Genomic DNA, 27,453 nt, shown 5'->3' with positions numbered 1-27,453 from the left:
CTGAATGTTTGTTAGCAACTTCACAAAAGTCTATTGTGCTTACTCTTCCTGAAATAGATTTTTTTCTAATAAATCAAATCTTAAGATTTCAATTCTAGTAGTAAGATGCAATGGAGGCACTGTATAAGGTGACTATTAGGCATTGCAAAAAAATGGCAGTCTAGAAGAATTACATGACATTTATTGATAAGGGCAAAGTTGTCACATTCATCCTTTTCCCAGCACCACTGCAGTGATGTAGCAGCAGATACGCTAAGGGTGAGGCTTCCTTTGAGCATGTTTGAGTACAGCAGTATTGACAAGAAGTGAGACTAGGATAGCTCTACTTCTTAATCACCAGAGATGCATTTACAGCAGCTGTGAGCCACTTTTATCCTGTCTGTTCTTTCTCTCTCCTTCAACAACTTCATGGAGGTGGGGAAATAAGGAATAGGCACCACTGAAAAAAATCCCTTGGCTAAGTGACTTTCAAGCATAAATCCCGTGCACTTCTATGGATACTTCTAATTCAGTCTATAGGATAGTGCCTAGCAATCATATTCCCTGGCCCAAGACTTAAACTAAATGCCTGGAGTGACATTTTTGATGTTTATAAATTCATAGAGCATAGCTTCACTGGAGCGATATGAATGCAGTTGAGTTGGTCTAAGAAAGAAGGTCACATCTCTTCACACCGTGGCTTGCTGCTTGTAGCTAGTCTAAGCACTGTTTTGTCGGTCATCTTAAAACCGTAGGAAGGGCGGCTTCCACTCCTGACTGTTTTGAAGCTGAGAGGAATTTTAATTAAAAGCCAGTCTATGGGATACTGGATTCTTAAGGTTTCTTTATAATCTTGCCATTTTGTCCACTCCAGTGTAAAATAATACTGACAATTAGTGGGTTTTCCTGGCTTAATTATAGCTCTGTTGTTAAAAACAAGACACTTTGAAATCAAATAAAACAACAAAACAACCAAGCTCACAGCTTTCCCCTGAGAAATATTTAGTCCAAATGAGAAATGAAAAAGTAAAATAACATTTGCAGATGTAGTCCATATACCACCTGGCTGTGGTGCATCAGAACCTGGCAGTTCCACAAGCTACCTCTTATTTTGAGTATCTATCATATTAAATCATTTTAAAATGTTTTGCATTGCCCATTCTAAAAGTCAAAAGGAGCCCCAGAGCTAGTCCAAGTTAGTGAAGAATTTTCCACCACCAAAACTTACGGAAAAGTGATGGTGGTGGGTTAATCTCAGCAACCTCAGACTTTCCCAGTAAGATGTCAACATCTAAACCAGCTGGCTGTGTTCTTGTTATAGTCTGTGCAGAGACAAATGCAAGTTTGGGATATGATTCATTTGACTTTGGGAGAGATGCCTTACACTGGCATCTTTCCCGTGAGCCTTGCTGTAGAAGACCTTGTCTTTCTCTCTGGATTATAAAGGAATGACTAGGTTATATATTAATAACTACATTGCAGAAACAAAGTGGAGCAAATGGGTCAGAGTCAAGATGCTTCATGCCGGTTACTGAAGGAGGGGACCAAAAATCCCTGGCAAAACAGTAGGGAAAATTTTCAGCTTCTGAAAATCTGGGCCCAGATGTGACATAGCAACAGGGGAGGGAGTTAGGTATAGAATCTATTTTTGGGGTATGTCTGTGTGGCACAGTGCAAGTAGCAGGATAGAAATACTGATTCTGGTGATGCAGCCTAGCATTACATGGTCAGATGTGCTCTGTATTAATCTAACTCTTGCTTTCAGATAATCCCAACTCATCTAGTCTGGGCTATTCGCTCCCAACTGAGGACAAGTGATACAGAATGCTGAACATTTTCATTTACTATAATTTTGCTAAAGCCCTGAGCCATTTAAATGACAGGTTCACAGTCTAATGATACACGGTGAGAGGAGTCAGAGGTTACAGATGGCCTTGGCAGGAGCTGTCATAAGCATCAGGCAAACACAAAAAAAAAAAAAAAAAGAAAAAAAAAACACTTTCAAACAACCACTTCAGAAAGAATACTTAATTAAAACACAAGCCCATGGGAGTAGTTTAGCAAAGCTTTTCAAAATCTTTCATTAGTTAGCCATTCAAATATTTTGATAAAGAATCATGTACATTCATTTCTGAAAAATGTCTGTCTGTTACATCAGCCTGCTTGGTGTAAATAGACCATCATAGTAAAATGAAATGAGCAATCCAGCAAAGGTGGCACAGAGGTATAACAGGCTGCATCAGTGATGGACAGTTAATAAGTGTTTGATCCCCTTTGTTCAAAGATTTACCATCAGCGCTCTTCTGTTCACATCGTTTAACCTCCCTCCCATGCAGGTCTGCATTAATAGGATTTGGATAGCGAGTAGCTTGAGCGTGGAAATATATGAGCTTCTAGTGAGGTTTTTGAGCTCTGAGAACAGTTCTGCTCCCTCCTCCTATGTCACTCTAAATGTAAAGGGGCTACAGATACTTTCTGTGCTCACGTGACATCTCATGATGAAGAGACAAAAGGCCTTTAGCGGAAACGAGCACACGGAATTGCTTCAGCAATAAGCTGCGGGTTTGCTTCTTGCCTCTTAAAATCTCAGTTCCGACTGGACTTGGAATTTAAAGAGACTAAATCCAGATCCCAAAGTGTCTTGCATGTTGCCGAGAAGAACGTGTCACCCTTAGGTTTCTTTTCAGTAATACTGCTGGAAGTTGGAGGGCAATGAGCATAAAGTCACCATTAAATCAGTATGAATCTCTGAAAGTATAGCAGTTTTTTTGTCATGTGCTAATTTCATTTTTGAAACCAGCAAGTTTCAAAAATAGAATGGAAATCATTAAAAATAAGCCTCAACCTTAGATTTTCATAGTCTGGTGAAATCTAAAATTGATCTTAGGAGTAACTGCTTAAATAAAACAAGTCTTTTAAAAATACAGTAAGATATAGACAGAGTAAAATTTAACAGCAAACCTGTCATATTTGCTTACAAGAAGTCATTTTGATACTAAGAGTCCAAAACTTTATTCAAGAGCTTTACTTTATCTTATTAAGACTCTTGTAATTTCSTCACGCTGTTTTAATTTTTTTAAACATTCGCTACACTATTTCTAGCTACATTAAATTAAATGCATAATCAGTGCTAATATGGGAAAGCTTTATTAATTTTTGTTTCATTTCTTCTAGCACTCAAGACAGCCTAGAGCAGAGGAAAATGAAAGTAAGCTTTGGAGTTTAAAACTCACTTTTATAAAAGTCTTGTTTAATTATTCTCATTAAATATGCAAGCTCTCATGTGTTGGCAAGAGGGACTTAGATATAAAAGAGACCCACATTAAACATCAAAAAAGTAAGAAGAAAAAAATCAGGAAATTCAAGTTGCAGAAATTAGAAAAATTTACATGGTATCAAGTGTACAGTAATGGTATTTAATTGAATTTCTCCACAAAAACAATGAGAAGTTAAAAGAAAAAAAATAGCCTGCAAGCTATATCCCTTGGGCTTTACTTCTTTATATCTTTAGAAGTCTACTGCATTGAAACTACGATGTTACATATTTTGTGTGTTAGAGCTTTTCCTAATTATTTCGTTCAATACAATTTTAAGCTGCCTATACCATCATTTATGAGCTCTTCTGGAACATCCAAAAAGAAGGTTGGTGGTTTACTTGTTAAAGACTTTGTTTAAAAAGGCCTTCGTTTTTATCTAGTTCTGTTTTAACATTGTCGCTGCCTTTTCTTGTYTTTGAACTGATCAGGAAATTCCACATAGCCATCCAGTTTAAGAGAAACACAAACAGCAAGACATTGACATATGCAAAACAGGGCAATGAGTTGGATTTTTTTTTAAGATGTACTCACAAACTGTAAGAAAATGTTTTGCTTTTACTTGCAAAACAATCTTGGATTCTGTGGGTTAGAAAATTGAGTGCTTACTCAGGCAGCTGGGCCCTATGATGTCAAAGAGTTCTTCTACATCAAATACTGAGGAGGAGCCCAAAGCTGTTTTGCAGACTAGATTCACTGTCTGAACAAACAGCAAATGAAAACTAGTCCTTTGAGAAAGTTTGCTGTATTTGGGTTGGGTGTCTCAAGATTCAAGATCTAAAACCATATTATGTCTTTGGATTTTGGTGGTCAGCCCCACTGAGTTCAGAAGGATGTCAGAATAGAAACTGAAGGAGATTGAGCCTCCKACTAAGCAGCAGAAAAAGAAATCCCCTATTTTATTTTTTCTTACCTTATTTGTACGTTCCAGACAGTCCTTTTACAGAAGTGCTATACTTCTCATTAAAAACAAACAAGTCTTCAGCAGTCTTTGTTCTTCAACAAAGACAAAAATCTGAGCCTCTTTTTTTTTTTAATAAATTGTGCCCCCTTTTTCGCACCTTTTCAAACTTCATCTTTTCTTGGAAGCTTTTCCCTAAATTGATCATTACTCATGATAAAGACTGGAAGTCTTCTTCAAATCTATAGTACCTTTAAATTCAAATTATGCTGGAATTCTTTCCATGAACAGACTTTACTGTTTTGTTTTGCTTTTTTAATGAATTAATGAAGAAGAAAAAAACAATTTCAATTGGAAGTTAAAATACTTACCTGAACTGCATATTGCAATCACCTAGTAAATTAGAGATTACATATCTGAGAGTAATACACATTACATTTATCTTTTGCTGTTTAAGTGTAGAACCACTTCCTGCAAAGTTTCTAGTTACCACCTTGACCTTTTAAGTTATACCATATATATTCATGTCAAAGATAATTTTCTTTGTTCCAGTCCCAGTTTTGTAAGGAATATTTAAACCAAGTAAACACCACATTTAGAGAAGTTGTGTAAATATTGATTATGGGCTAACAAGAGATTCACTCACCATTTCTGATATAAATGCCTGCTGAACTGAATTACAGGATAGGAATTCAAAGGCCAATAGGAGGGAATTTTTGTTCCTTTCAAAAGTATCAATGGTAAGGAACATTTTTCTGACAAATAAATCATTTATTATTAACCTTGGGAAGTTATTCCCCAGAGACGTGGCATTGCCATCTTGTGGCTAAGGCAGCCACTTTTCCTTCACCCTCTAAATTCTGTTAAAATGTCATTGTCCAGGATTAGTGAACAGAAAAATGAGAATGTGGATCCTAAATAGATATTTTACTAATGAATGACAGTTATTCGTTGTCTTGTAAATCAGTTTACTGAGAGTATGACTATGAGGTATGAAATCATAATGTGGTTACTGAATAAAAACTTTTCTAAATTTCAACCTTTCAGTTACAGGAAAAATAAAATATATAAACAGTATTGAAAAGACTATTAGCATCTGGAAACAATACTAAATGCCAAGTGAGTTATTTCATTCTAGAGGAAGATTTCAGATCTTATGTTTACAATACATCTAATTTAGCAAACCTTCCAGCTGCAGGGAGTTTAGATTCTTTGCCGAACTTCATTCCAGTTAATGGGTTTTTGCCAAAGGAGGAATCTTTCACTTCTACGAAGTGAGGCTACAGTGACACCTAGTAACTAGTTGGTTAATTACATCTGATCCCTTCTGCGAGCTCCTGCAGGCTCTGTGTGGGGTATTTGCTCCAGATGGGAGAAATGGCTCTTCCAAGCAAAAATTGGCTTTGGCACCAGCATGTACCCTCCATTGTGAGCCAGTGCTGAGAGCCTAAGCAATGAAAAATAACAATTGCTTGCTTATGCTGACTCCCTTCTTAGAATATAAGATTATGCTTAGAAGCATTTTAATTACGTAGTGATACAGAATCACTCCTAAAGACTCAAAGCTTAAAGCAATATCCTTTCATGTTGCTAAGTTCAGTTATTATTTTTCTTGGGATTGTAGAAAGCTATTTTAAGATGTTCTTTCTCCATTTGCAGGTTCTGATTGTGACAGAAACAGATAAAGCATCTCCAGACTTGTAATTCCACCAAGAAGCCTTTATCTTGAATGCTCTTTTCCATGGCTTTATATCCCTTATGTTTTCTCTTGCTTTATACCAAACTAAAACAAGCACGTATATGTCGCACAGTCCTTTTAGTAGTCCCACCACTGTCGTTAAAAAATTCCAAGCAGTGACAGGTAATTACTTTAAAAGAACATAGATCAAGGTAACCAGTAGCAAAATCAATTTGGTAACTATTGATTATGTCCTAAAATGGGCTAGCCTAATTGGAAACACTTGGCTAGTAAGTTCTTAGTGTTTTTTTTTCTTTTATCTTTAAAATCACAAGCTACTGAGATGCCTGTGGTTCCTTTGCTATGTGTTTTTGGGCTACATATGGTACTGACAGTCTGTGATTTTAAGGTTTTGCCTGATGAGAGTTTGAGTTTATGAACAGACATGACCACATACGTATCTTATAACCTAATGGTCCAAAACACTTCTACATTCAGTGCATGCAACAACGAACCACTGTCTTCACCTTGACTAAGACAGATTTTCAGTAAAGTTCTTGAATTTACTTATTAATGTTCTCTTTCTTTGACACCTAGCATAGCCTGAGCAAAAAGAATCTTTGCTTTAGAATGGGAATAATAAAGGCAGAAGAAAACCAGTTAGTTTTTTGTTTGAATTAGAGGATAGCACTGACATAAAAAGAAACTGAATTGAGTCCATGTTAAGAAACCAGAAAATACTGCTGTTGGTTAGAAGGGAAGATAAAAAGGAGACTAAAGGCTTAACTATATAGCAAAAAGCCTGAAGCCTTTGTATCTCAGTGAAAGACTGGATTGATCAGCACAGATTTCCTGTAGGAATTATTTTAAGTTGTGCTTGGATTTGTACATGAGCCTTCTGACTCCTTGTCTTACTAACATTCTTCCTAGCTTCTCAGGCTCAAATGAACTTAAAATATATTACTTCATAAAATATAATTCTTTTTACTGCAGATGATGAGAGATTTTGCAGGAAATTTTGTCAGCTTCCACCCACTTAGTATCCCATGTGCTGCTTGCTCAGACTGTCCTGGTTATTGTCCGTCACTGGGAATGTGATCCACATTCATGGCTATGCTCCCTACTCTCCAAGCTGGTCCTTATATACTACATACTAACTGCGTGGATCAGAAGGTAATTATTAAATATGAACTATATTTTATTACATGACCAATAACCAGTTAGAGTGAAAAGTACCTAGTTAATACTCTTGAACAAAATTACTTACTAAGCAGACACCATTCCCAGAACATTGCATTCCTTTTTATCCAGCAAAGATTAATAACTTCTGAGTCAGACTTMCAGCTGGATTCTGGGAATGAGGAAACAAAGATCTTGTGGTTACTCATTTTGTACAAACTGGTTCTTTTCAGAGTAGCGGTTTTTACCATGGGGTGAAATAAAAACTGCTGCCAACTGCAATTTTACTTTTAAAAGGCAGTGTCCACTAGTCACAACCCGTACACACTGTATGCATTCTGTAGCACTGAGGAATCCTCAGTCTTTGATGTGCTAGAGCTACTGAATGCTTTCTTTTTGCTGAACATCCAACGCTGAATTCTGACCTTCAGAAACACTGCTCTGAATCCACAGAGGACAGATGATTTAACTGTTGAATTCAGAACTGAATTTAGGCAGTTGACCAATTCAGAATTTATAATTTATACCGGTTTGGCACCAGTCTGATTTAGAAGAGCTAGCCTCATTTCTAGAAGTTTATTTGGTATTTTTCTGCCTTAAATCTTACTGAATTTTGATACTTTGTCAGATCTGAATGGAAAAGAGCAGGCTGAGCCCAGAAAGCTCCTCACATACTCACACTTCCAGTTCGTCTTTCTTGCTATGTCTTCCAGTCAAAACATCCGGCGTGCGTGCGGGGGAACCGAGTATGGCATAACCACTACTGAACTAGGTGTCTCAAAAGCTCCCAAATACATCTGAGCACTTCCCCTCCCACATAATCTAGATCTTGGGAGCATCATAGTGCAGGTCTACAAGTATTCAATGCAACTGCTGAACTAGCCCAAAGCCTACACCTGCTTTTAGCTATGGGTGCAAGCTTGAGGGAATTAGTCTGGTAGGGCTAATTCAGCCCACCTACCACCAGAGAGATTGCTKTGTAGATGCTGTGGCTCAGCTAGCTGCCCCAGCCTCCTTTTTTAATCAGTTAAGACAAAAGCCCCCTTAGATCACTGTTTATCTAACCCAGTTTAGAATTAATCATGCCCTGAGCTCCACTGAGTGCATCAAAGAGAACTGACTGAAATGGGAGCCCTAGGCTGCGTGAGCAGTTCAGATGACTTCAGTTACTGGACAAAGCCCACCCTGGAGTCTACCAGTCCACTCATATGGCAAAATACAGTGTTCCCTGCAAAGAGCACTCTAAATATGTTTCTCAAAATAAAAGGGAAGTTCAACTTCAAAAACCATACCACTTCTCTGCAGTGCAGGAGTTGGAGGGGAGCTCACCTGCAGCTCACTAATTTTAGGGCGTCCTAGTTGCCAGCCTCAGAGGTGCTGCCTTCCCTTCTGTCTGATACGTAAGTGGTCAGTAGGGAAATTAAAGGCGATTAAAATAACAAGGCCACTTAGTCTCCTTCTCCAGATAAACCTAGGGCTGAGCCAGACATCATGGAACTTTCTAATGACTCCTTAAAGTGGGTTCATGCAATTCAAGTTTAGGAAAAAAAAAAGATAAAAGAAGACTATTTCCATAAGAGAGAGCCTTTGCTTACTGCAAACTTCTGTTTCCTCCAAAGGTTGCATTTATTTTAAATCAAATGACACACTGAGCTTCACTGGTTAAAATCAGCAGTGCAAATTTTGCTCGGCTTCCTTTTAACAGAAACTGCCTACCTAAATTCAGGTCAGAATAACCTGAAAACATTTACAGTTCCAGAATGAGGATGACTCAAATGTCCTTTCCCTCATTGCAGTATAGTGTCTCTCAGAATTATTTCCACTGCTGTTTGCAATTAAGCAGTATGGCTCCCTCTGACCTTTCTACCAATTCATCAGCTTCTCTTTCACCTCTCAGGTGAAGTGCTCTGCAAAAGATAATAAAAACCTGTCCCTTCAAAGACATTCCTGGTGCTTCTGCTCCTAACAGTCTGCTCTGCGTTTTTCACCAAAGGAAACTGTGGCCACCGCCCCCATAAAATCTTGGGCTTCTGTGGCCGCCCAGTGCAGGCTGCTGGGTGTAACCCAATGCAAAGCTGGGCTCCACAATCCACATGTGAATGAGCAGGAGGGCTCTTAGGTGCTGCCTGCTGAGATTTTCCTTTTGAAATTGCCCCTTAGATGCTTCTCGTAATGTACATGGCAGGAGATACCTCTGCTGGCCCCAGAGGAATCCAACGTGTACAGAGCCGTATCTTGTGTGAAACCGTCCCCGCTCGCTCCCCAGATCTGCAAAGCCTCAGCTGGGAATCTGCTGCGGCCATTTGGGAGTGGGAGACAGGACTCCAGCCAAAAGCTGCGCAGAGGGAAGAGCCTTGGGCTGCATTTCTGCGGCAGCATCCCCACAACGGGGCACTGCTGGAGAGCGGGTCCTCCCAGGGACTCGGCCGTCGCAGACAGGTGTTGAAAACAGCAGAGACACCGCACGCTGTTTCTCCACATGCAAAATAATGGACTTGCAAAGGCCCCAGCTTTTTGGGAAAAAAAGAAACAAATGATACCCAGAGCAAAAAGGAGAAAAACTATACCCAGAAATTAATCCATGCATCCCTCACCTGGGCTGTCCTAGTGCCACCCCTGCTAAAGACAGGTAGTTTTTTACACTAGCTTTAGGTTCAGTAGTTGTTAGAGACACAGGGGAAAAGCAAGTCTTATGTTTTCCAGGGAAATCTAAAAACGAAAGGAAGAAAATAGGTGGGGAAGGAAATTTTATTTCCAAGCGTCTAAAAGGATCTTACAAATCATAGAGAGTAAAAAAATGCAAAACTATATATATAATCTTATATATATATGTATATATATATATATGTATAATTGACAGGGTCCTTTTAAACAATTCTTCACATTATTCTAATGGTGATAAGAGATACCACATAAACATATATGTGCTTTCCCYGTCATCCTGATCACTGCCGACAGAGGCCAGAATTCCTTTTGTACAGAATTTCCCCTGGTTTGTACAGATTTCTGCTCTTGAAACTAAATACGAAGAGAAGAGGAATGAAATTATTCAAGGAAAAACATACAAAAAAAGAGAAAACTCCTTTAAAAAGTGTTATCAGGTTGAGCCGCGGGACCTTTCGCCTCTCCAGGGTGGATAACTCACGCTCTGAGCCCCGGCATCGGGGCTAGACCTTGGGCCTGTCTCAYGTCCCCCCCGAGCTCCCCAGTTGCAGCAGCTCCGCAGCCCAGGCGGGTTTTGCCCTGACCCGGCGCTCCGCGCGCTCCCGAGCAGCCGGGATGGGGCTGTGGCACAGGATGGGCAGCGGGGGCCGCTGCGGCGGCATCTGCACGTTACCAAATACAACCCCCCCTCCAAGGGCCAAGGGACTGGCCGCGTCTGCGGGGGCTCTACCAGGATCCCCGGACACGAGCAGCCGCTGGGCACCCTCCGTGCCGGCCCCGGCACAGAGGAAGCCTCCAGGCCTCCCTCACGGCACCCACCCGGGGCCCCCAAGGGGCCTCGCCGCTCGCTGCCTTCCTCCGCCCCGGTGTAACCAGCGACCACAAACACCCCAGTCATCTCTGTGAAAGACGGTATATATTCAGCACGCASTCGGTACAGAATAGCAAAAAAGCTATTGTTTCCTTTCTTAAAAAAAAAAAAAAAAAAAAAAAAAAAGAACCACCTCCAGGATGCCACCACCACAGCCTCCCTGCCCGGCCTCCCTGCCAGCCCCAGCTCCGCCGGCAGCTCCAGCGGACGCTTGGGACCAGCCACATCCCGGGCGCTGAGCGGCACACGGGGCCGGTTCCCGCTCGACGCCTCAGCCGCGCTCCGAGGGAACCCAAGCTGTGGTGGGGCCAGGCCGCGCGGCCTCGCTCCGCCAGGGTGGACAAGAGGGTCCTGGGGACGGGGCGCCGGGGTCGTGCAGCAGCAGGAGGCGGGCGACGAAGCTGATGGAGGGGGTCGAGGCCCRGCGCTGCTCATGCCCCACTCGCCCAGGGGGAGGCCTTACCTCTGCGCGCGCTGGGGAGGTAGATCAGCTTGGGAGACCTCTTGCCTGCTCAGACAGTGGCTCGTTCCCATGGCGGGGAACGAGTCCCCAGGGCCACCACAAGGCCCCGAACGCCTGCGCTGGCCCTCATGTCCCCGTCCCCCCACCCCGAGCCCCGTTCCCCCCACCCCCGGCCACCGTTAGTCTTGCTGCTCGTTCATCTCCATGTCGGACACCAGGATGTTCTTCTCGGCGGCCTCGCTGGGGTTGGAGGTGGTGCGGCTGTAGCGGGCGCTCTCGAAGGCGCTGCGTTCGGCGCTCCGCCGCCGCCGGTACAGGTATGCGGCAGCACCCAGCAGCGCGCACAGCACCAGTGCCGACAGCACCACCACAGCCACGGCCGTCGTGTTCTCCGGCAGCGCTGCAGCGGGGGCAGGCGCGGTGCTCAGCGGCTCCCAGCCTCGCTCCCGGCACGCGCCGCCACCCGCCGCCCCGTCGGCTTGGCCACCACCTTGGGATGCCACCCGCTGCACGCTGCTCTGGCCCGCCGAGTCCTACACGATGGCCAAGGGGCATCTCCCACCAGCACCCCGGTTCCTCCTGGAATCCCCACTCACCTGACCGGGAAAAGCTGCTCTCCTCAACTGCAAAGGGAATAAAGACGTGGGTGAGTGCGTGGCCACAGCAGCCGTCCCCTCACCCGTTAACACAACACGATGCTCCAGGAGACCCTGCAGCGTCCCCCGGGCTCCGGCGCTCCTTGCCGTCACCTCCTGGGCCCCAGCCCGCCCAGCTGGGGTCCACACCACCGTGTCTCACACCTCTGCACCTGAGCCCACACAGCTCTGCCCATCCCTACTGAACCTTGCCCCAAGCCCCAGAGAGCTTCCTACCCCGGGGAATTTTGCAGATGACGCCCATGGTGACGTTGGTGCAGGAGCCCAGGCGCCACACGCCGTTGCTGCTCTGGATCCAGTAGCAGCTGTTCTGGCTGAGCATGCTGGGCCCCGTGTCGTGCTGGCCCCAGTTGGAGTAGTTGACAGCCGTGTTGTCGTGCCAAACCAAGGTGCCTCCTGGAAAAGAAAGGCGCTGAGCACAGCAAACCGGGCAAGCCCAGAAGAGGCCAGTATCACCCAAGAGGGACCCTAAAACTTCACAGCTCCCTTCATACCTTTGGGGTTGAACGTCATGCCCAGCCAGGCGCCTTTGGATGGGCCCTCATAGGCCTGGAGATGCTCCCACACGAAGACGTTCTCGGTCTCATCCTGGATGGATAGCACCATGCCGCCCACTGCGGAGGGAAGAGGCATCAGGGATGGGCCCATAGGGCCAGACAGCTGCAGTGTTACCCTGCAACCGGCTAGGAGCTTGGGGCACCAAGCACTTCCAGAACTGGGGCCAGGGTGGACAAAGGATTCTTGGGAAGGCAGTGGTCACCCTTGGGGCTGTGTCCATGTACCAGGAACCCAACCTCCACCATTTCTAGGAGTGCATGACCCCCTTTTGGCCAATGCCGCCCCCATGTACCTTTCTGGCACCTCCTCATGGCCTCCTTCTGCCCCAGGGTGATCTCCATGTGGAAGGTGTAGCAGTGGTCCCGGAAGGGGATCCAGGACGAGTCCTCCAGCGACTTGGGGCAGCTGCCGCTGTAACTCCACTTGTGGCTCCGCGGGGTGCCTGGCCGAGGAGACAGAGCCCATAGGGCTCAGCGGGGCTGCCAGGGCCATGGGTCCCCCATCACGGAGCCCGCGGGCACCCTATCCCCACGCACCCATGCCCAGTTTGCAGATGGCACCCTGCAGCTTGGCGTCACAGGCGGCCGTGCGCCATGTGCCATCCACATCCATGTAGGCGCAGCCGGCGGCCTGCCGGGGCTCGCCGTCCTGCCAATTGGCGTAGAAGACGCTCTCCTCCGTGAGCCAGCCGTAGCTGCGGCCACCCTGGCGGGACAGGGCGAGAGGAGAATGTGGGGCGGGGGGGTGGCRGCGCCGCGGGCCACCCCGCGCCTGACCCACTGCGCACCTCGGCGTTGGCCAGCCCGATCCAGAGCGGGGCCCGCAGGCCGTGAGCGGCCTGCGTGAGGAAGGCCTGGCTGTAGGGGTCCAGCACACTGGCCAGGCTGCCGTTGAGGCTCTCGCAGAGCAGCAGGGCCTCGTGCCACCGCAGCGGCTTCTGCAGGATGCGGTAGGTGCTGTTGTGGTAAAAGAGGGGGCCGACGGGCGACGGCAGGGACGGTGTCCGCCGGGGGCTCAGGGACGGGTCTGGGGGCGGCGAGCAAAGAGAGGCGGTCGGAGGAGGCAGAGGGTGGCGCCCCCCCTGTCCTCCCCACGCTGGGGACCATCTGGTGCCCCCCAACGCAAAGGATGGGGCTGAATCCCCCATGGACCCACGTGGCTGAGATGGGATCCCTCATGGACATGAGGAGCACTGGGGACAGGGCCGGCTCCTCCATGAACACATGGACCCAAGCAGATGGGGCTGGATCCCCGATGGACACCCAGACCCACAAGGATGGAGCCCCCAGGGCCCCACGCTAGGGATGAGGCTGCACTCACCACAGCCCCACACACCAGTGCCCACAGAGATGGGGTTGGACCCCCATGGATGCACAGACCACGTGGGCAGGGCCAGACCCCTCCAGGAACCCCACCAGTCAGTTCAAGGATGAGGCCGGATGCAGCAGGGACACACAGACTGCCGCAGCGAAGAGGCTGCMTCCCCCACAGCCTCCAGGATGGGCCCCGGTGCTCCGGGAAGCTCCGCACGCGCAGCAGCCGGCCATGTCCCGCGCGGCACCCCTACCTAAGGGGCGCTGGCAGATGTAGCCGTGCTTCTCCTCCAGGCAGCCACGGTCGTCCCAGCGGCCCGTGAAGAGTGGCGGCAAGCCGTGCCACACCACCACGCAGTCGCTCTGTGCCCGCCGTGGTGTCGTTAGCACCATGCCAGCGGCCACCATCCCCGTCCCGCCGCCACCACCGCTGTCCCCGTCCCGCCACTGCTGTCCCCGTCCTGCTGCCATCATCCCCGTCCCGCCACTGACACCCCCATCTCATTGCTGCCATCCCTGTCCCATTCCTGCCGCTGTCCTCGTCCCGCCACCACCATTCCTGTCCTGCCRACGCCATCCCCTTCCCATCGCCATCATCCCCGTCCCACTGCCACTGCCATCCCCATCCCATCGCGTTTATCCCCTTCCCGCTGCTGCTGTTATCCTCATCCCACCACCACCATTCCCATCCCGCTGCCACTGTCCTCATCCCGCCGTTGCTGTCATTCCCATCCTGGTCCCACTGCCACCATCCCTGTCCTATTGCCACCACCCCTGTCSCGCTGCTGCCAGCATCCTTGTCCTGCCATCGCTGTTCCGATCCCACCACTTCTGTCCCGCTGCCACCATCGTTCCCATCCTGCCATCACCAGCCCTGTCACATTGCCGTCCCCAGCCCATTGTCCCCATTCTGCTGCCACCATCGTTCCCGTCCCGCCACCGCCATCCCCCTCCCACTGTCCCCGTCCTGCCGCCGTCACCCCCCTCCCGCTGCTGTGCCCGGCCACAGCGCCGCTGCTCGCTCACCGGCTTGTCGGTGGTGCCGGTGGCGCCGTAGCCCGAGGGCTCGCCGGGTGCCCAGCTGACGTGCCGCAGCGGCTCCGCTTCCACCCACCGGAACTCCTTCTTGGCCTTGTGCAGTCCGATCCACAGGTCGAAGGAGATGTTGGGCAGCATGGACGTTACAAAGGCTGCAAGCGACGGCAGCGCGGGGCGGCTCAGCGCCAGGCACGCGGCCCTCGCTGCCACCAGCGCCCGGCCCCGGGACACCCACCCTGCTCCAGGTGGTTGGCGATGGTGGCCAGCATGGCGCCCTGGCTCTCGCATGCCTGCTTGGCCTCCGGCCACTTGACGATCTCCGATTTGTCGTGGCCGTTGAAGCTGAAACACTGCACGGCGCCGGGACATGAACAGAGGCAACGCGTGCAGAGGTTTCCCCACCACCTCTGTCTTTCCCGCATCACGTTCCTCACAGGGATGGGGACCTTGCAGCTCGCACCTTGCTGAGGAAGGGGAACCAGCCGCGGGGGCAGCCGCCGCTCGAGGGGCCGGGTGGCGGCGGCAGGGAGGGCCTCACGGCCGTGGCATTGCTCCGCTTGCAGATGTAGGGCAGGGCCGTCAGGCACTTCTGGTCACCCCAGTCCTCTGCGGAGAGGGACAGGGCGGGCACAGCTGCGTCTGAGGGCGCCACAAGACCCTGCCCGCCGCGCAAGGGGCCGCGTGCTGGGTTTGTGCCCTCCAAGTTCCCCATGCCAGGCGCGATGCCAGGGCCAAGCAGGGCGCTTGCCGGAGTGCCCGTACCATGGGTGGCTGCTCACCTCTGCTGGCCGTCATGTAGACACACTTCTTGTCCTTGCTGACGGGCCGTGGCTTGCCCGGCGCCCAGGAAATGAAGTTGAGAAGGGAGCCGTCGGACCACCTGGGAGAGGCAGCGGGATGAGCACGGAGCAGCAGTCGCGCGGCCAAGCTGGGAGCGCGCGGAACTGCTGCCCTGCTCTGGGCGAGAACCCGGCTGGGCTGCAGCATGTGCCACCATGAGCATCCCCCGGCCACCCGCACCATCGGCAGCGCTGCCGGGCAGGGCCAGGAACCCCCGGGACTCCCACTTACTTGAAGCGCCCGTCGTTCTCGTAGGTGTGCAGCCCGATCCACCAGTGCTGCTCCTGGCCCCTGGAGAACTGGCAGAGCCAGGGGGAGACGTGGGCGCTGGGCAGGAGGCAGCGCGGGCACTTCCCACCTGCCCCTGCACCGGAGCTCGCTGCAGAGGCCATGCCTGGCTCCAAGGATCTGCCCTAGCCCTCAGGACTAGCCCCAGCTGGAGCAAACCCACTGTACTCAGAGCCCCGACGCTACGGGGATGGGCCAAACACAGCACGGAAGGAGCCRGATAATCATAACATGGATGAGCCATGGGAAACTGCCTGGAGCAGCCGCCCACCGGCTCCATGGAGGCCCCATCCATCCCCTCCTACCTTCTTGAGGTTCTGGCCCAGGAAATCCAGCTCGGCCTGGTTGTGCACCGAGACGAGCTCGGCCTGGAACCAGGTGCAGATGCGCTGCGCCTGCACCCACGTGGAGTGATGCTCGAAGAACTTGTACTCGGCGTCCTGGTATTTCACCCACTCTTTGCTGCCTGTGGGCAGGGAGGCGCTTGAGACATGGCCCTGCCACACTATGCTCCACGGATGCTGCCACACTGGAAAGAGCTCCCCAGAAGCAGGGAAAGTCGCTCCCGAGCCTTGGCTAGGACGCCTGGACCCCCGTCCCAGCTCCCACACCAGCTACAGCAGCACGTTCCCAATCACGCCCCAGCAGGGAGCTGGATGCCCGCACGGTTTGGAGAGCCCAGGACAGACGATGCCCCGGAAGGGCAAAGCGCACGTGGACGGGCAGAGGGAGAGGGCAGAGCTGGGGCTCCACGAGGGGCTCCTGTCAACGCACCCTGTGTCGTGATCTCCGGCTCCTTCACGTCGGCACCTGCAGAAAGGGAGAGGGTCATGAGCTGGGCTCCTGCCCCAAAAACATGCTCAGAAAGTTGCTACTGCCTCCTAACGGGGCTGCTAACAGGGCTGTAGCATGAACGTTTTGTCCTGGCCTCCCCATGTCCTTATCCAAAATGCCTGGTGCTCTGCTCKCCACGCATCAAAGACACAGCTGATACATCCCCAAAAAGCTCCTGTTAGCCTGTTGGGAAAGAAATCCCTTCCCTAGGCTCAGCATGGGAACATATAGGAAAGCTTAAACATAACCACGTGCTCATTTTAGGGAAAAATCACACACTTGCAGGCATTTTCTAGGCAAGCCGATGGGCACTGGCAGGCAAAAGCTGTGACCCCGCGGCAGCGCTTGGCGGTACCTTTGGGCAGCTTGCAGATCCAGTCCAGCTGGGACTCGCACTGCATCGGCACCCACTGCAGGGAGGCCAGGTCCAGCACGGCGCAGTCGCGGATGTCGTCGTCATCGTAGTTGCTGCGTTCAAAGTTGTGGTAGAAGAACTGGGCACGAGAGAGAGGGGCAGGGTTGGGGCTGATCCAATCTGTGATGGCGGCAAAGCCGGCCCTTGCAACGGGTGTTTTTGCCCATTTGCAGCATGGGTGGGATCTTCCCACTGGAGCAAACGGTGTTGAGCCGTCCCAGGTGGCTGCAAAAGCTGCGTGTGCTGCCCTCGCCACGGCCCCAGAACAGGGCACCGCTCACCCCCAGCCCGTCGCTCCAGCGCCAGCTCCGGTCTCCCGCTGGGTCCCGCCGGTTCAGGCCCATCCAGAACCAGTGCTGCTCGTGGATCTCCGGCTCCGCTTCACTAGAGGAAGCCACAGGGAAGTGGTGAGAATGGCCCAGCCCTCTGATTTGGGCTACATTTACAAAACACAGAATCCCAGAAAGGTTGAGGTTGGAAGGGATCTTTAGAGATCAGCCAGCRCAGTCCCTGCTCCAGCAGGGACACCCAGAGCACGGGGCACCCGGGCGCATCCAGGTGGGTTGGGAGATCTCCAGAGCAGGAGCCTCCATCACCCCTCTGGGCGGCCTGGGCCAGGGCTCTGTCACCATGTCACTTTTCTGGGGAATTGCTTGAGACACCCACTGTCCCCAGGAGCCCTAATGGCAGGAGGCAACACAGGCTCTCTGCTCCACACTTCCTCAGGAGYGGAGCTTCTGAAACCTGGTCTCTGCCCCCAAATCTCCCTGCTTTTTATGCATTTCTATCACGTCCCTCCCAGGAGCAGGGATGTGCTCACCCAAAGATCTTGTTGAGGGTGCTGGCCACAAAGTGCTCCTCCTCGTAGCTGCCCAGGCTGAGCAGCTGGGCACCCAGCTCCCGGCAGAAGTCCTGCGCCGCAATCCATGTCTTCTTCTCTTGGAGCTTGTCGAAGTTAAACACCTGACCAGGGAGAAGAGGCAGCAGAGAGGGCTCAGGACCAGACACAGATCCTGGGCTGAGACTTCCAAGGTGGCGAAAGCCTCGGTGGCGGCAGGGTCTTGCAGGGCATCCTTGCTCCGTCCCAAACGCTCGCACTGAGCTTGGTTCCTACCGTGCACACTGAGCTGGGCGGCTGTGATGCCTCCAGCGGGCCCGGAATCCCATGGGACAATGGATCCCCAGGCTGCTATTCCCACTCTGGATCTGCTTCTCCAGCAGCAGAGCTTCTTGCCCACCCCGGTGCAGCACAAGGCTCTGCACAACCGGAGCTGCCCTGGAGCCTGCCGCTCCCAAGGAAGAGGAGGGGGGAAGAGGGTGCGAAGGCCCCCACGGAGCTCTGTGCCAGGTACCTTGTAGCAGTGGCGTAGTTTGGCGTCAGAGCTCCAGCCCTGGGGGCAGGAGCCGGCCAGGCTGGGCGTGGGGAAGGGCGCCGGCAGCTCGGGGTTCACCGGTGTGCCCAGGTTCTGCCGGCAGATGTACTTGGCCTTGAAGGTGCTGCAGTTCTTCACCTCCCACAGCCCCATGGAGCTGCCAGTGGCCAGGGCCACGCAACCGCCTTTCCCGTAACCTGCAGCACTCGCAGAGACACGGGGGCCTCAGGACCCAGCCACGTGGGCCGCCCTGCCCCGAGCAACATCCCGGCTTGCCCCAGCATCCCCCACCCTGCTGCCACGGGGGCTTCCCGGCCCCCTTCCCCACGGAGTAGCGGTGCCAATGGGCCAGGACGCGCCGTACCGGGCTGGTCCCGGTTCCAGTGGGTGTAGGTGACCTCGTCACCGCTCAGCCAGTGGAAAGCGCCCGTCTCGTTGATGTCCTGCAGGGCCGTCCAGAAGTACTCGCTCTCCCAGCCATAAATGAGGCTGCTCACGTAGGCCTGCTCGAACCTGCCGGGGCAGCCATCCTTAACGAACGCCCGCACTTAACGAACAYGCAGTGCCACACAGCTCCACCAACACCTCACCTGTTGGTGATGGTGACCAGTGTGGAGCCATAGTCGGAGCAGAGCCGCCGCGCGTCGCCATAGGGCACACGGTCCTCGCCCAGCCAGTAGCAGGAGGGGCTGTGCCACTTCCAGCCCTGCAGGAGAGCAGGCCACAGGTGATGCTCCCACGGGGCCCACAGCCACATCCCTCCACGGCCACCGCCACGGCCCCTTCATTGGGAGGTCTCCGGCTGCCCCGGCCCCGCTCGCAGAAGCAACGCGGTGCCTTCGGAAGCAGTGTGCGCAGGGGAGCACAATCCTCTCCTTGTGCCGAGCGGGAGCAGGTCCCGCCGCAGCCGGCTTTAATYACCCGGCGTGTTGATGTTGGAGCCTCTCCGAAGCCAGAGAAACAATAGGGCTCATTCTCTGCCAGGGGCAGGAGGTGGCGGGGGGCCGGCGGGGCCTCGCGCACCCACAGCTCTCCACAAAGGTCCCTCCGGCTGCGCCGCACACGACCTGGGCTGATCCCCTATGATGCTGCCACACGGGTGCCCAGGATGGGAACCCGGGCTCAGAACGGGGTCCCCAGGTCACCCTGAAGGGACCTGTGACAAGCCCAGGGGTTTGGCATCAGCACAACTACCCCACGCAGCCATCTAGAAATGGTCCAGGACGGGACCATCAAGCCCAAATGCTGCCTCCAGGTCTCATTCTGTCCCCAGCCAAGCAGGATCCCGCTGCCTCTGGCACCCAACACAACATCTCTCGGCTTGGCCACGGGGAGCCCACACAGAGCTGCTCTTGGGTCCAAGTGCTGGTCAGTGCAGTCCAGCTGTCCGCAGCCAGAGCCACCGGCAGCCACCCACTCCGTGAGCTCGGTGAGCCCATCCCAGGCCACACTCACCTTCCGGCACCCGTGGTCGTCCTCCTCTTTCTCCTGGCTCACGCGACCGGGCTTTTTGCAGATAGAGGGCAGGGTCTGGTTGCATGGGCTGTCATTCCACCTCCCTTCCTGGACAACGTGGGAAAGAGCTCAGACCCATCCAGCTGGAATCTCCCACTTTCCCAACACAGGTGGGACCTGCAGATTTTCTTCCCCTGCAGCGAATCCCCAGGGCCACCATGCTGGATCCCTCCACCCGCAGCGGCTGGTGGCTTCAAAGCCAACCAAGTTGGGACCAAGCCCGGGCTCCCACGGGATGTCTCCTGCCGCCCTCGGCGTCACTGCCTCTCACCGGGCCCCAGATGGTCACGCAGTCCTCCAGGCTTTCACGGAAGTTGTTGGGCTCGAAAGGATGCCAGTAGGTGAACCTCACCGGTGTSCCGTCCGACCATTCGAAGTTCATCTGCAGCTTGAGGTCATTCAGGCCAATCCACAGCTCTTCCACGTCTGCCGAACGAGGAGGGCAGGGCTGGTTGGAGACCCATTTAGGAGGCAAMCCCCCCCCACCAGGCCCTGGTGAACCCCCCCCAGGAACCGGCTCTCCCCATGCCTCCGGCAAGATGAGATGAGGATGGTGTCCAGCACGGGGCCGGGACAGGGCAGTGTCACTGGCCTGTGTCTGCACAGTGAATTTGCCACCCCACATGGCCATGCCCTGCTCTTCCACGCCGAGCTCAGGCTCGCGCGGGGCTGCTCTCCCAATGACAGGGAGAAGGAGCTCGACTTGCAAGTGGTTACCCTAGCGAGGTGCTGGCAGCGGCCCCATGATAGAAGGCAGGACCCACAGGCTCCGTTCCAGTGAGCTACTGGTTTGAAACCATTCGCTCCAGCTGCATCTCACCATGTTCCCATCCCCATCTGCTCCCGTCCTGGGATCGTGGCCACGTCTCCCTTCCTTCCTACAWCCTCACAAACCTCTGCTCCATCTGCCTTAGCTCCTTTTAGTCCCAGCGCTGAGCAGGGACAAACTGGTGGGGCGCAGGAGCCCAGAGGCTGGCCAGAGAGTTTTGTGTTTTTATGGGAATAGGAAAACCCCAGGCTGCTAACGCCAGGGTGACAGATGTCACGAGCACGGAGCAGAGGGTAACGGTGGAGCTGCTCCCTATAAAGCTCTTCTGGGATCGCGACACGGCTAAGGACGGGCTTAGCAGCAGAGCTTCGCTCTTCCCTCATCCCTGCTGGCCCCGGCCGAGGTCCCACACGGAAACTCCCCAAGTATCAGCCCGGCCCAGACAGATCCCTGATGTGGGAACCTTCAACCCAGACAATTATGACTGGGCACTGATAGAACTGGAAAGAGAAACTTCAGAGGCCTTAAGCATGAGTTCACCGCTAACTTGACCTTCCTGCGGACGACAGTTTAACCAGGAGACTTGCACGTCCCAAAGAGATTTAGCAACAACAAAAGCACCAGCAGCCTCGTCCAGCAAGGTCAGCAGGAGTAGGGAGTTTTTTTCCCCTCTATATTTGCTATTTTTCTTCATTAAGCAAATGGGATTAGCGACTTTTGCAGAGGGGACTGTGCTGTTCTGCTGCCCTTGGAGGAGCTCTGGTGGACACGGAGGCACCGACCCCCTCTGGGCACCAGCCTGGGGACACCACTGTAAGCACCAACTGCAGCATCTACGAGGAGAGACACATTCGGGGCAGGGGTTCCTCGGGGCCAGGGGCCACCTCCCAGGCAGGACCGTCGCACTCCCCATGGCGTCCTAAAGCCCGTGCCAGGAGCCTCACCTTGCTTGACCTGCTTGGTGACAAACTCCAGCTCGGAGAGTGTGTGGATGCTCACGAGGTCGGCACCGCTCCGCAGGCAGGTCTTCTTGGCGTCCTGCCAGCTCTTCTTCTCTCCCACCAGGCGGTAGCAGTTGGACTGGAAGGGCTGCCAGCTGGGCTCGCAGTCCACCTTCACCTCCGACCACGAGTCTGCGGGGACCAGGCCGCCCTAGGGCTCTCCTCCCACCTCCTACCCTTTCCTTGGCCAAGGAAGAGACCCCAGGGACCCCCCGAAAGGACGCGGCCCACTTGGCTCACCGCTGGCGAAGGGGTCGGCAGTGGCATTGGGCTTCTTCTTGCAGACGTAGGGCAGGGCGATGCCGCAGTCGCGGTTCTGCCAGCCCCCGGCCGACTCGGTGCGGATGACGCCGCAGTTCTCCTCGCTGGGGTTGTCGGGCTGGTCTGTGGGGCAGGAAGCCGCGGTGAGCGGCGCGGCACCGAGCAAGCCCCGCCGCCCCCGCGGTATTGCCGGCCTCACCACTCTCCCAGTTGAGGTACTTGAGCGGCGAGTTGTCCGACCACTGCCAGCCACCGTTGATGTCCAAGTCATTGAGGCCGATCCAAAGCGTGGAGCTGTAGCCCGTCAGCAGCCCTGGGGCAACGCGGAGCAAGGAGCTGCTCAGAGCCTCCGGCCGCTGCCGAGTCCCCGTGGACTGAGCATGGTGCCATGAGGCCGCAGTCATGGCCAAGGACGCACATTTCCCCTGCGGTGGCTTCCAGACAGGAGGAACCACGTGCAGGACCTGACCACCTCCTTAACCCACCACCTCCCACTCGCGTCCTCCTGCGGGTTCTGCCATGGGGGTCTCCCCTGCGCCACACAAGGACATCACAGATGGCCATGCGACGGTCTTGGGGGAGACGTGGGCAGGGGGACCCCAGGCTCATCACCCCCGGCATCGCACCGTTGATGTAGGTCTGCTCGTGGATCTCGGTGATGCTCAGCAGGTTGGCTCCTTGTTGCTCGCAGCTGTTCCAGGCCTCCCGCCACGACAGCGTCGACTGGAAGTTGAACTGGTAGCAGCTGTTGGTGAGGTGGTCCTTGTCCCAGAAGGTCTCACAGTCATTGCCTACGAGGACGGAGCAGTGGGGACAGCAAGTGGGTGCCATGGACCCCACAAGAGAATTCCTAGTGTTTGCTCCTCCCGTGTTGGAGGAATCAGTCAGCAGGCTGGGAAAGACAGACCGCGCAGGCTAACAAGCCTGCTGGAGGCTCTRGAGAGGAGCAGATGGCCTTGAATATTGGCTTTCCTCCATCACGAGGGAAAGAAAAGAACAAAACTCAAGAGCTGAGATGTTGAAGAAGCGTCTGGGGCTGCCCCTGACCCTCAGGACACCCCATCCTGCTCTGACAAACACTATGGGGGCTCCCAGGAGGAGGCCCAAGACCAAAGCTGTCACCAAGAGCACGATGGAGGGAAAGTTCTCCGAGATCCCAGGAGCGAAGCAAGCCCAGGTGGGTGGGAAGGTCCAGAAGGGACCAATCTGGGCTCTACCATCCCCGCACTTACTCTTGATAGGGCAGAAGCCCCATCGTTCATCCACGCCGTAGTCCTGGGTTGTGGCGCACCAGAGGTGCCCGTCCTCACGGCCCGTGCTCGTGCACTCGTGGAACCACTGGTTGTCGTACTTGAAGGGGATGGTGCAGGGCTTCCCGTGCGAGTTACCCTGAATGGTGTAAATCTCTGCGGAGAAAGGAGACCCCTCTGGAAGCACCTGCCACGCGTGGGGCAGAGCAGGGATGAGGGACAAGGGCTCCCCGCTCAGGGACGCTGCTGTCCCCAGGACAGCTCCGCTTTCCACGTGCTCTCTGCTGACTTCAGTGGCAGTCGGGGTTGCCCCCAGCACAGCAGGGCCTCGCATCACATTTTAGGTCTGATCCCCTTACTTCGAGGTGCCACCAAGTGCCACGAAGCCACTAACGGGCTCTGCCTCGTGGGCACGCTGGGGGACTCGCATTGCTCCCACGCACGGGGGGCCCTCGGGCACGGGAGCACCCCGAGGGCAGGAAGCAGCGCGAAGGGGAACCCGCCCGGGCATTACCAGAGTAGGGCATGGAGCAGAGGTCCTCCTCGGTGCCGTACGTGCACCACGGCGAGCCGCGCGTCTGGTCGCCCCTGTCGGAGGCCGCCAGCGAGGAATTGGCCACGCGGGTGCCCAGGCGCTGCGAGAGCTGCTCGCCGAGCCCGCGGCAGCTCCAGCGCATGTTGACGGACTCCAGGTCGCACTCGTAGGTGGCCAGCGGGTGCTGGCCTGCCGTGGCGTTGGCCCCGTGCCATGACACCCCCAGGCACTGCATGGCGCCCACGTTGAAGAGCCGGTTCCTGGAGACCCATTTCCACTGCTGCGTCGGGGCGCTGGCGTTGCAGGCCTTGGAGAGCCTCACCAGCGAGTCCTTGGTATCCAGGCAGCTCTGCAGGCCCGTGTTGTAGATGAGGAAGACTTTGGACTCTGCGTGGCAAGAGGAGAGGAGGAAGGAAATGGTTAGTGCGAGGAGCCCATCACTTGGACATGTACGGGGGGACCCACCAAGAAGGAGGGGAGCGAAGCCCACTGAGGAGGAAGGTCTCCCATCATGGGAATCATTTGGAAAGCACTCTCTGGGGTCTCCTTTGCGTGATACAGACCATCTTGCCATGGGGAGGGAAGGAGAGGAGCAGCCTCCTGCATTTCTTCCCCTCTCTTCCACCCTCATCATCACCACTTCCCAAATTTGCATCCCGACAGGTAGTTACGGATCCCTCCACGGAGCCACATTACCCTCAGCCACTCCAGTCACCAGTGTTTTCTCGACACCCAAACTTGCATTAAAACCATTGGGACATGGAGGTATTGCTTCCCAGAGCCTGGGACAACACCTTTCTCCAGCAGACACCTCACAGCATCACCATTAAAGACACCCAATTTACTCAAGCGCAACTTTTTACATTAAAAAAGTGGCAAACGATGAGACAAGCTGATCAGACCACAGTCCTCACCAACCCGGCGCAGAACCAACACGCGTCCCACAGCGAGGCCCCGGCGAGAGCCGCATTCTCAGAACACTTGTTTTTCCAAAGTGACCCGTTTTTCACCAAAAACATCATGTGAGGCTAAATCCCACTCACGATCCCTTCTATATTTAGCTTTGGTTTGCTTTTCTTTTCTTTTTTCCTGTGTGGTTTTTTTGGTCAAAAAAAAGGGTTTCCATTTCCTCCTCCTCTGAAACTTCACCCCAGGGTTGCTACAGCCTCCGAAGCAACCAGCCCCTCAGGAGATTCGTGATCTTCCTGACTTGTCTCCACAAAACTAAGAGAGAGAAAAAAATAAAAGAAACATCGAAGGAGGAAAGCAGAAGAAGCAGCTTTTTGTTTGCTAGGTCCATCATGGAAATTTTTGTGCTCCTCAACCTGGCTTTAGGACAGAAATGAGCTGAAATTTCTCGGCAGGGATGACACCGGGGACAGCATCGAAGAAACAAAAGAGATGACTGAGCATCTTCCAGTTGGTCCTTGCAATAAATGGGCTCTATGCTGTGTGAAGCGGTCTCCAGAATCTGTCGGCCACCCCACACTTCCCAGCATGTGAATTTCCAATGGAATTTCCTGGTTGGTGCGCGGGATCCAAGAGCCGTGGAGCGAGTTTGCAGGAAAAGTGGTAGGAAGCAGCAGATCCTTCTCAGGGAGAAACATGAGGACGTGGCAAACATGGGAGGAAGATAAGGAGCGGGAAGAGCCCCAGAAGAAGCTGCCGGCTTCCCGGGCAGCAGGAAAAGACCTGACGGCTCCGGCTGCGGCCGCATCAGGGACTCCCATGGTGGAGAATCCCCCCGGGGAGCAGCACCACCTGGAGGGGCAGCGTGTCCAGGTCACCCGCGGACACCTTGGAGCAGCTCCCGCTCCAGAGCGCAGCCTGAGCCGCCTGCCTCCCTGCCCACTCCTTCCCCGGCATTTTGCAACGCACACTCGGAGGATCTGGGCTGAGGTTAAGCCCAAACCCCTTGGGGCAGCCACAGCAACACAAAGCCGACGCGGGTGCATTGAATGGATGCCCGTAAGTGATGCCGGGGTCAGAAATGAGACTCACCAAGCTGGAGAGGAAGGAGTTTCCCGGCCTCCTTCGCACTGTCATCCTGCAAACACGTCCATTTGGGGCTGAACCCCACCCTGAGTGTCCCGACAGCTCCGGGATGCTCCGAGCTTCGTGCACAAAAAGTGCTGCTCTCTCCAGTTTCCCTTGCACGGGCTAACAAATCCCCCCTGGGATGGCCACTAACTGCTCAGTAAACTTTAAATTAATTAAAGACGGGTCCCTTGCAGAGAAACAGCATCTGTGTGGGGTTCTTGGGGGCTCCTAGCAATCCGGGGAATGACAAAAATGTCGATGCGTCACCATCACCGCMCAGGCCAAATTAATTAAGAGGAGCCCTGGCTGCACTTGGAGAAATAGCAGGAATCGCTCGAGCAGCTCGCGGGGGAAGCGCCGTGGCGGCACCGGCCAGGCCCAAGTGCGATGGGAAGCGCCCCAGAAAGGCGGCAGGGAGGCACGAGGCGGTGGGAGCCGCGCTATGCCCGCGCGGAGCTGGCGCCCGCGGACCCACCGTCCGGCTGCCACGAAGGCCGCTTCAGCCGGCGGTAGCTGTACTGCTGAGCAGCCATTTTCTGCTTTTCTGGAGCTTTTTGGCTACAGGTTTCCCAAGGAAAACAAAAAACAACAAAAAAGTCCCGCACGATCTGCAGACATGTGCAGGGAGCCACAGCATCAACCTGTGCTCGGGCTCCGGAGCCGCGTCTCGCAGCAGCAACTTGCCAGCTACACCGAAAAGCTCCTTCTTTTGTGCAGATGCAGCCGGGGCGTGGGGCTCACCGCCCAGCATCCATCCCGGCGGAAAACCAAAGGGAGAAACCTGCGTATTGGGCCCCGTGGGCCACCCGGCGCCGTGTGGCGCCGCCACCATCCGCGGTGCCCCAGCACAGGGTCAGGGCGACAGCTCCGCTCACGGGTCGGGGCAACGGCTCCGCACAGTGACACCCAGAGCAATAAATCTCCGTCCCTTTTCCCTTCCTCTGGCGGCTCTTGCGCAAGCAGCTCATGGGGCTGCAAAGACAGCGGGTCCGCGGGGTCCCCAGTGCCCATCAGGACTAGGTCACTATTAAAAGTCAAAATTGCTTCCCCGCTCTCCTTTTCCTCAATTCCCAATTCATGGGGAATCGGCTACACTGGAGGAGCGCTTTGAACAGCACTCACTGCCCTGCTCACTGCAAGACCGGCCCAGCTGCCTCTTTAGACTGAATCACCCACAGCATTAGGAGTAATAAGCGAAGAGGATGCGGTGCCCAGGTGCAAGGACGCACCCTGGGGAACAAGAGCATGTTTTGCCCAACAGAGTCACGGTCAGGGGTGGCTGCTGAACTCGGCTCCTGGCTGCCGCAGCCAGAGCCAAGACCCTCCAGGCAGCCAAGGCTCTGACCTCCGCCAAAATCTACAGATCCAGGCGCTAGAGGCGGCTGCAGGAGGAGGGCTTGGAAAGTGAGTCACGTTAACCCTGTGGAGCCCGCGGGCTGCCGCAGCCGCCCCGCTGCCCCCAGCACGCCCGCCCCACACGGGCGTTTCTTTCCTGTTCCGAACTCTTCCCAAATTTCTCCCTGCCGAACCCGTCCCAAGTTTCTCCCGCCCACGTGTCCCAACTTGGCGCCAGAGCCGCTCTGGACCCTGCTGCAACATGGAGCCTGCAGACCAAGACGGGCGCCAACAAGACAGGCCGGGGGGGGGGCATTTGTTATTGCTAGGGTAAAAGTCACTCGGTTTTATCTTTAAAAAAAAAAAAAAAAAAAAAAAAAAAA

The 27,453-nt window shown here is 53.7% G+C and overlaps 2 protein-coding genes across 2 annotated transcripts in view; one reads left to right on the top strand and one right to left on the bottom strand.

Annotated features, from left to right (window-relative positions):
* Positions 1-5,879, top strand: part of MARCH10 (membrane associated ring-CH-type finger 10) — a 28,586-nt gene extending 22,707 nt beyond the window's left edge. The window contains exons 9-10 of the mRNA XM_026054380.1: positions 3,154-3,187; positions 5,854-5,879. Coding sequence (XP_025910165.1) covers positions 3,154-3,187; positions 5,854-5,879 — 60 coding nt within the window. The remainder of the gene's footprint in view (positions 1-3,153; positions 3,188-5,853) is intronic.
* Positions 5,880-9,897: 4,018 nt separating this feature from the next.
* On the bottom strand, positions 9,898-24,269 carry MRC2 (mannose receptor C type 2). The gene is made up of 31 exons (XM_026054379.1): positions 23,675-24,269; positions 23,143-23,316; positions 22,537-22,701; positions 22,110-22,223; positions 21,890-22,033; positions 21,593-21,781; positions 20,151-20,305; positions 19,820-19,927; positions 18,955-19,070; positions 18,729-18,877; positions 18,344-18,561; positions 17,812-17,954; positions 17,273-17,375; positions 16,932-17,070; positions 16,517-16,552; positions 16,048-16,208; positions 15,686-15,753; positions 15,394-15,494; positions 15,075-15,220; positions 14,850-14,964; positions 14,603-14,766; positions 13,831-13,939; positions 13,051-13,289; positions 12,800-12,968; positions 12,556-12,705; positions 12,200-12,319; positions 11,922-12,101; positions 11,646-11,672; positions 11,227-11,449; positions 10,535-10,615; positions 9,898-10,069 (listed from the first exon to the last, which is right to left on the bottom strand). Exons 1-29 carry the CDS (start codon positions 24,267-24,269, stop codon positions 11,229-11,231), a joined length of 4,518 nt encoding a protein of 1,505 aa, XP_025910164.1. The 3' UTR covers positions 9,898-10,069; positions 10,535-10,615; positions 11,227-11,228.
* Between the last annotated feature and the right edge of the window lie 3,184 nt (positions 24,270-27,453).

This window comes from Nothoprocta perdicaria, unplaced genomic scaffold, assembly GCF_003342845.1.
Source record: "Nothoprocta perdicaria isolate Ctin4 unplaced genomic scaffold, notPer1 scaffold_121, whole genome shotgun sequence".
NCBI lineage: Eukaryota > Metazoa > Chordata > Aves > Tinamiformes > Tinamidae > Nothoprocta > Nothoprocta perdicaria.
Note: the sequence above shows the minus strand (reverse complement) of the source record. Positions and strands in the feature narration are given on the sequence as shown.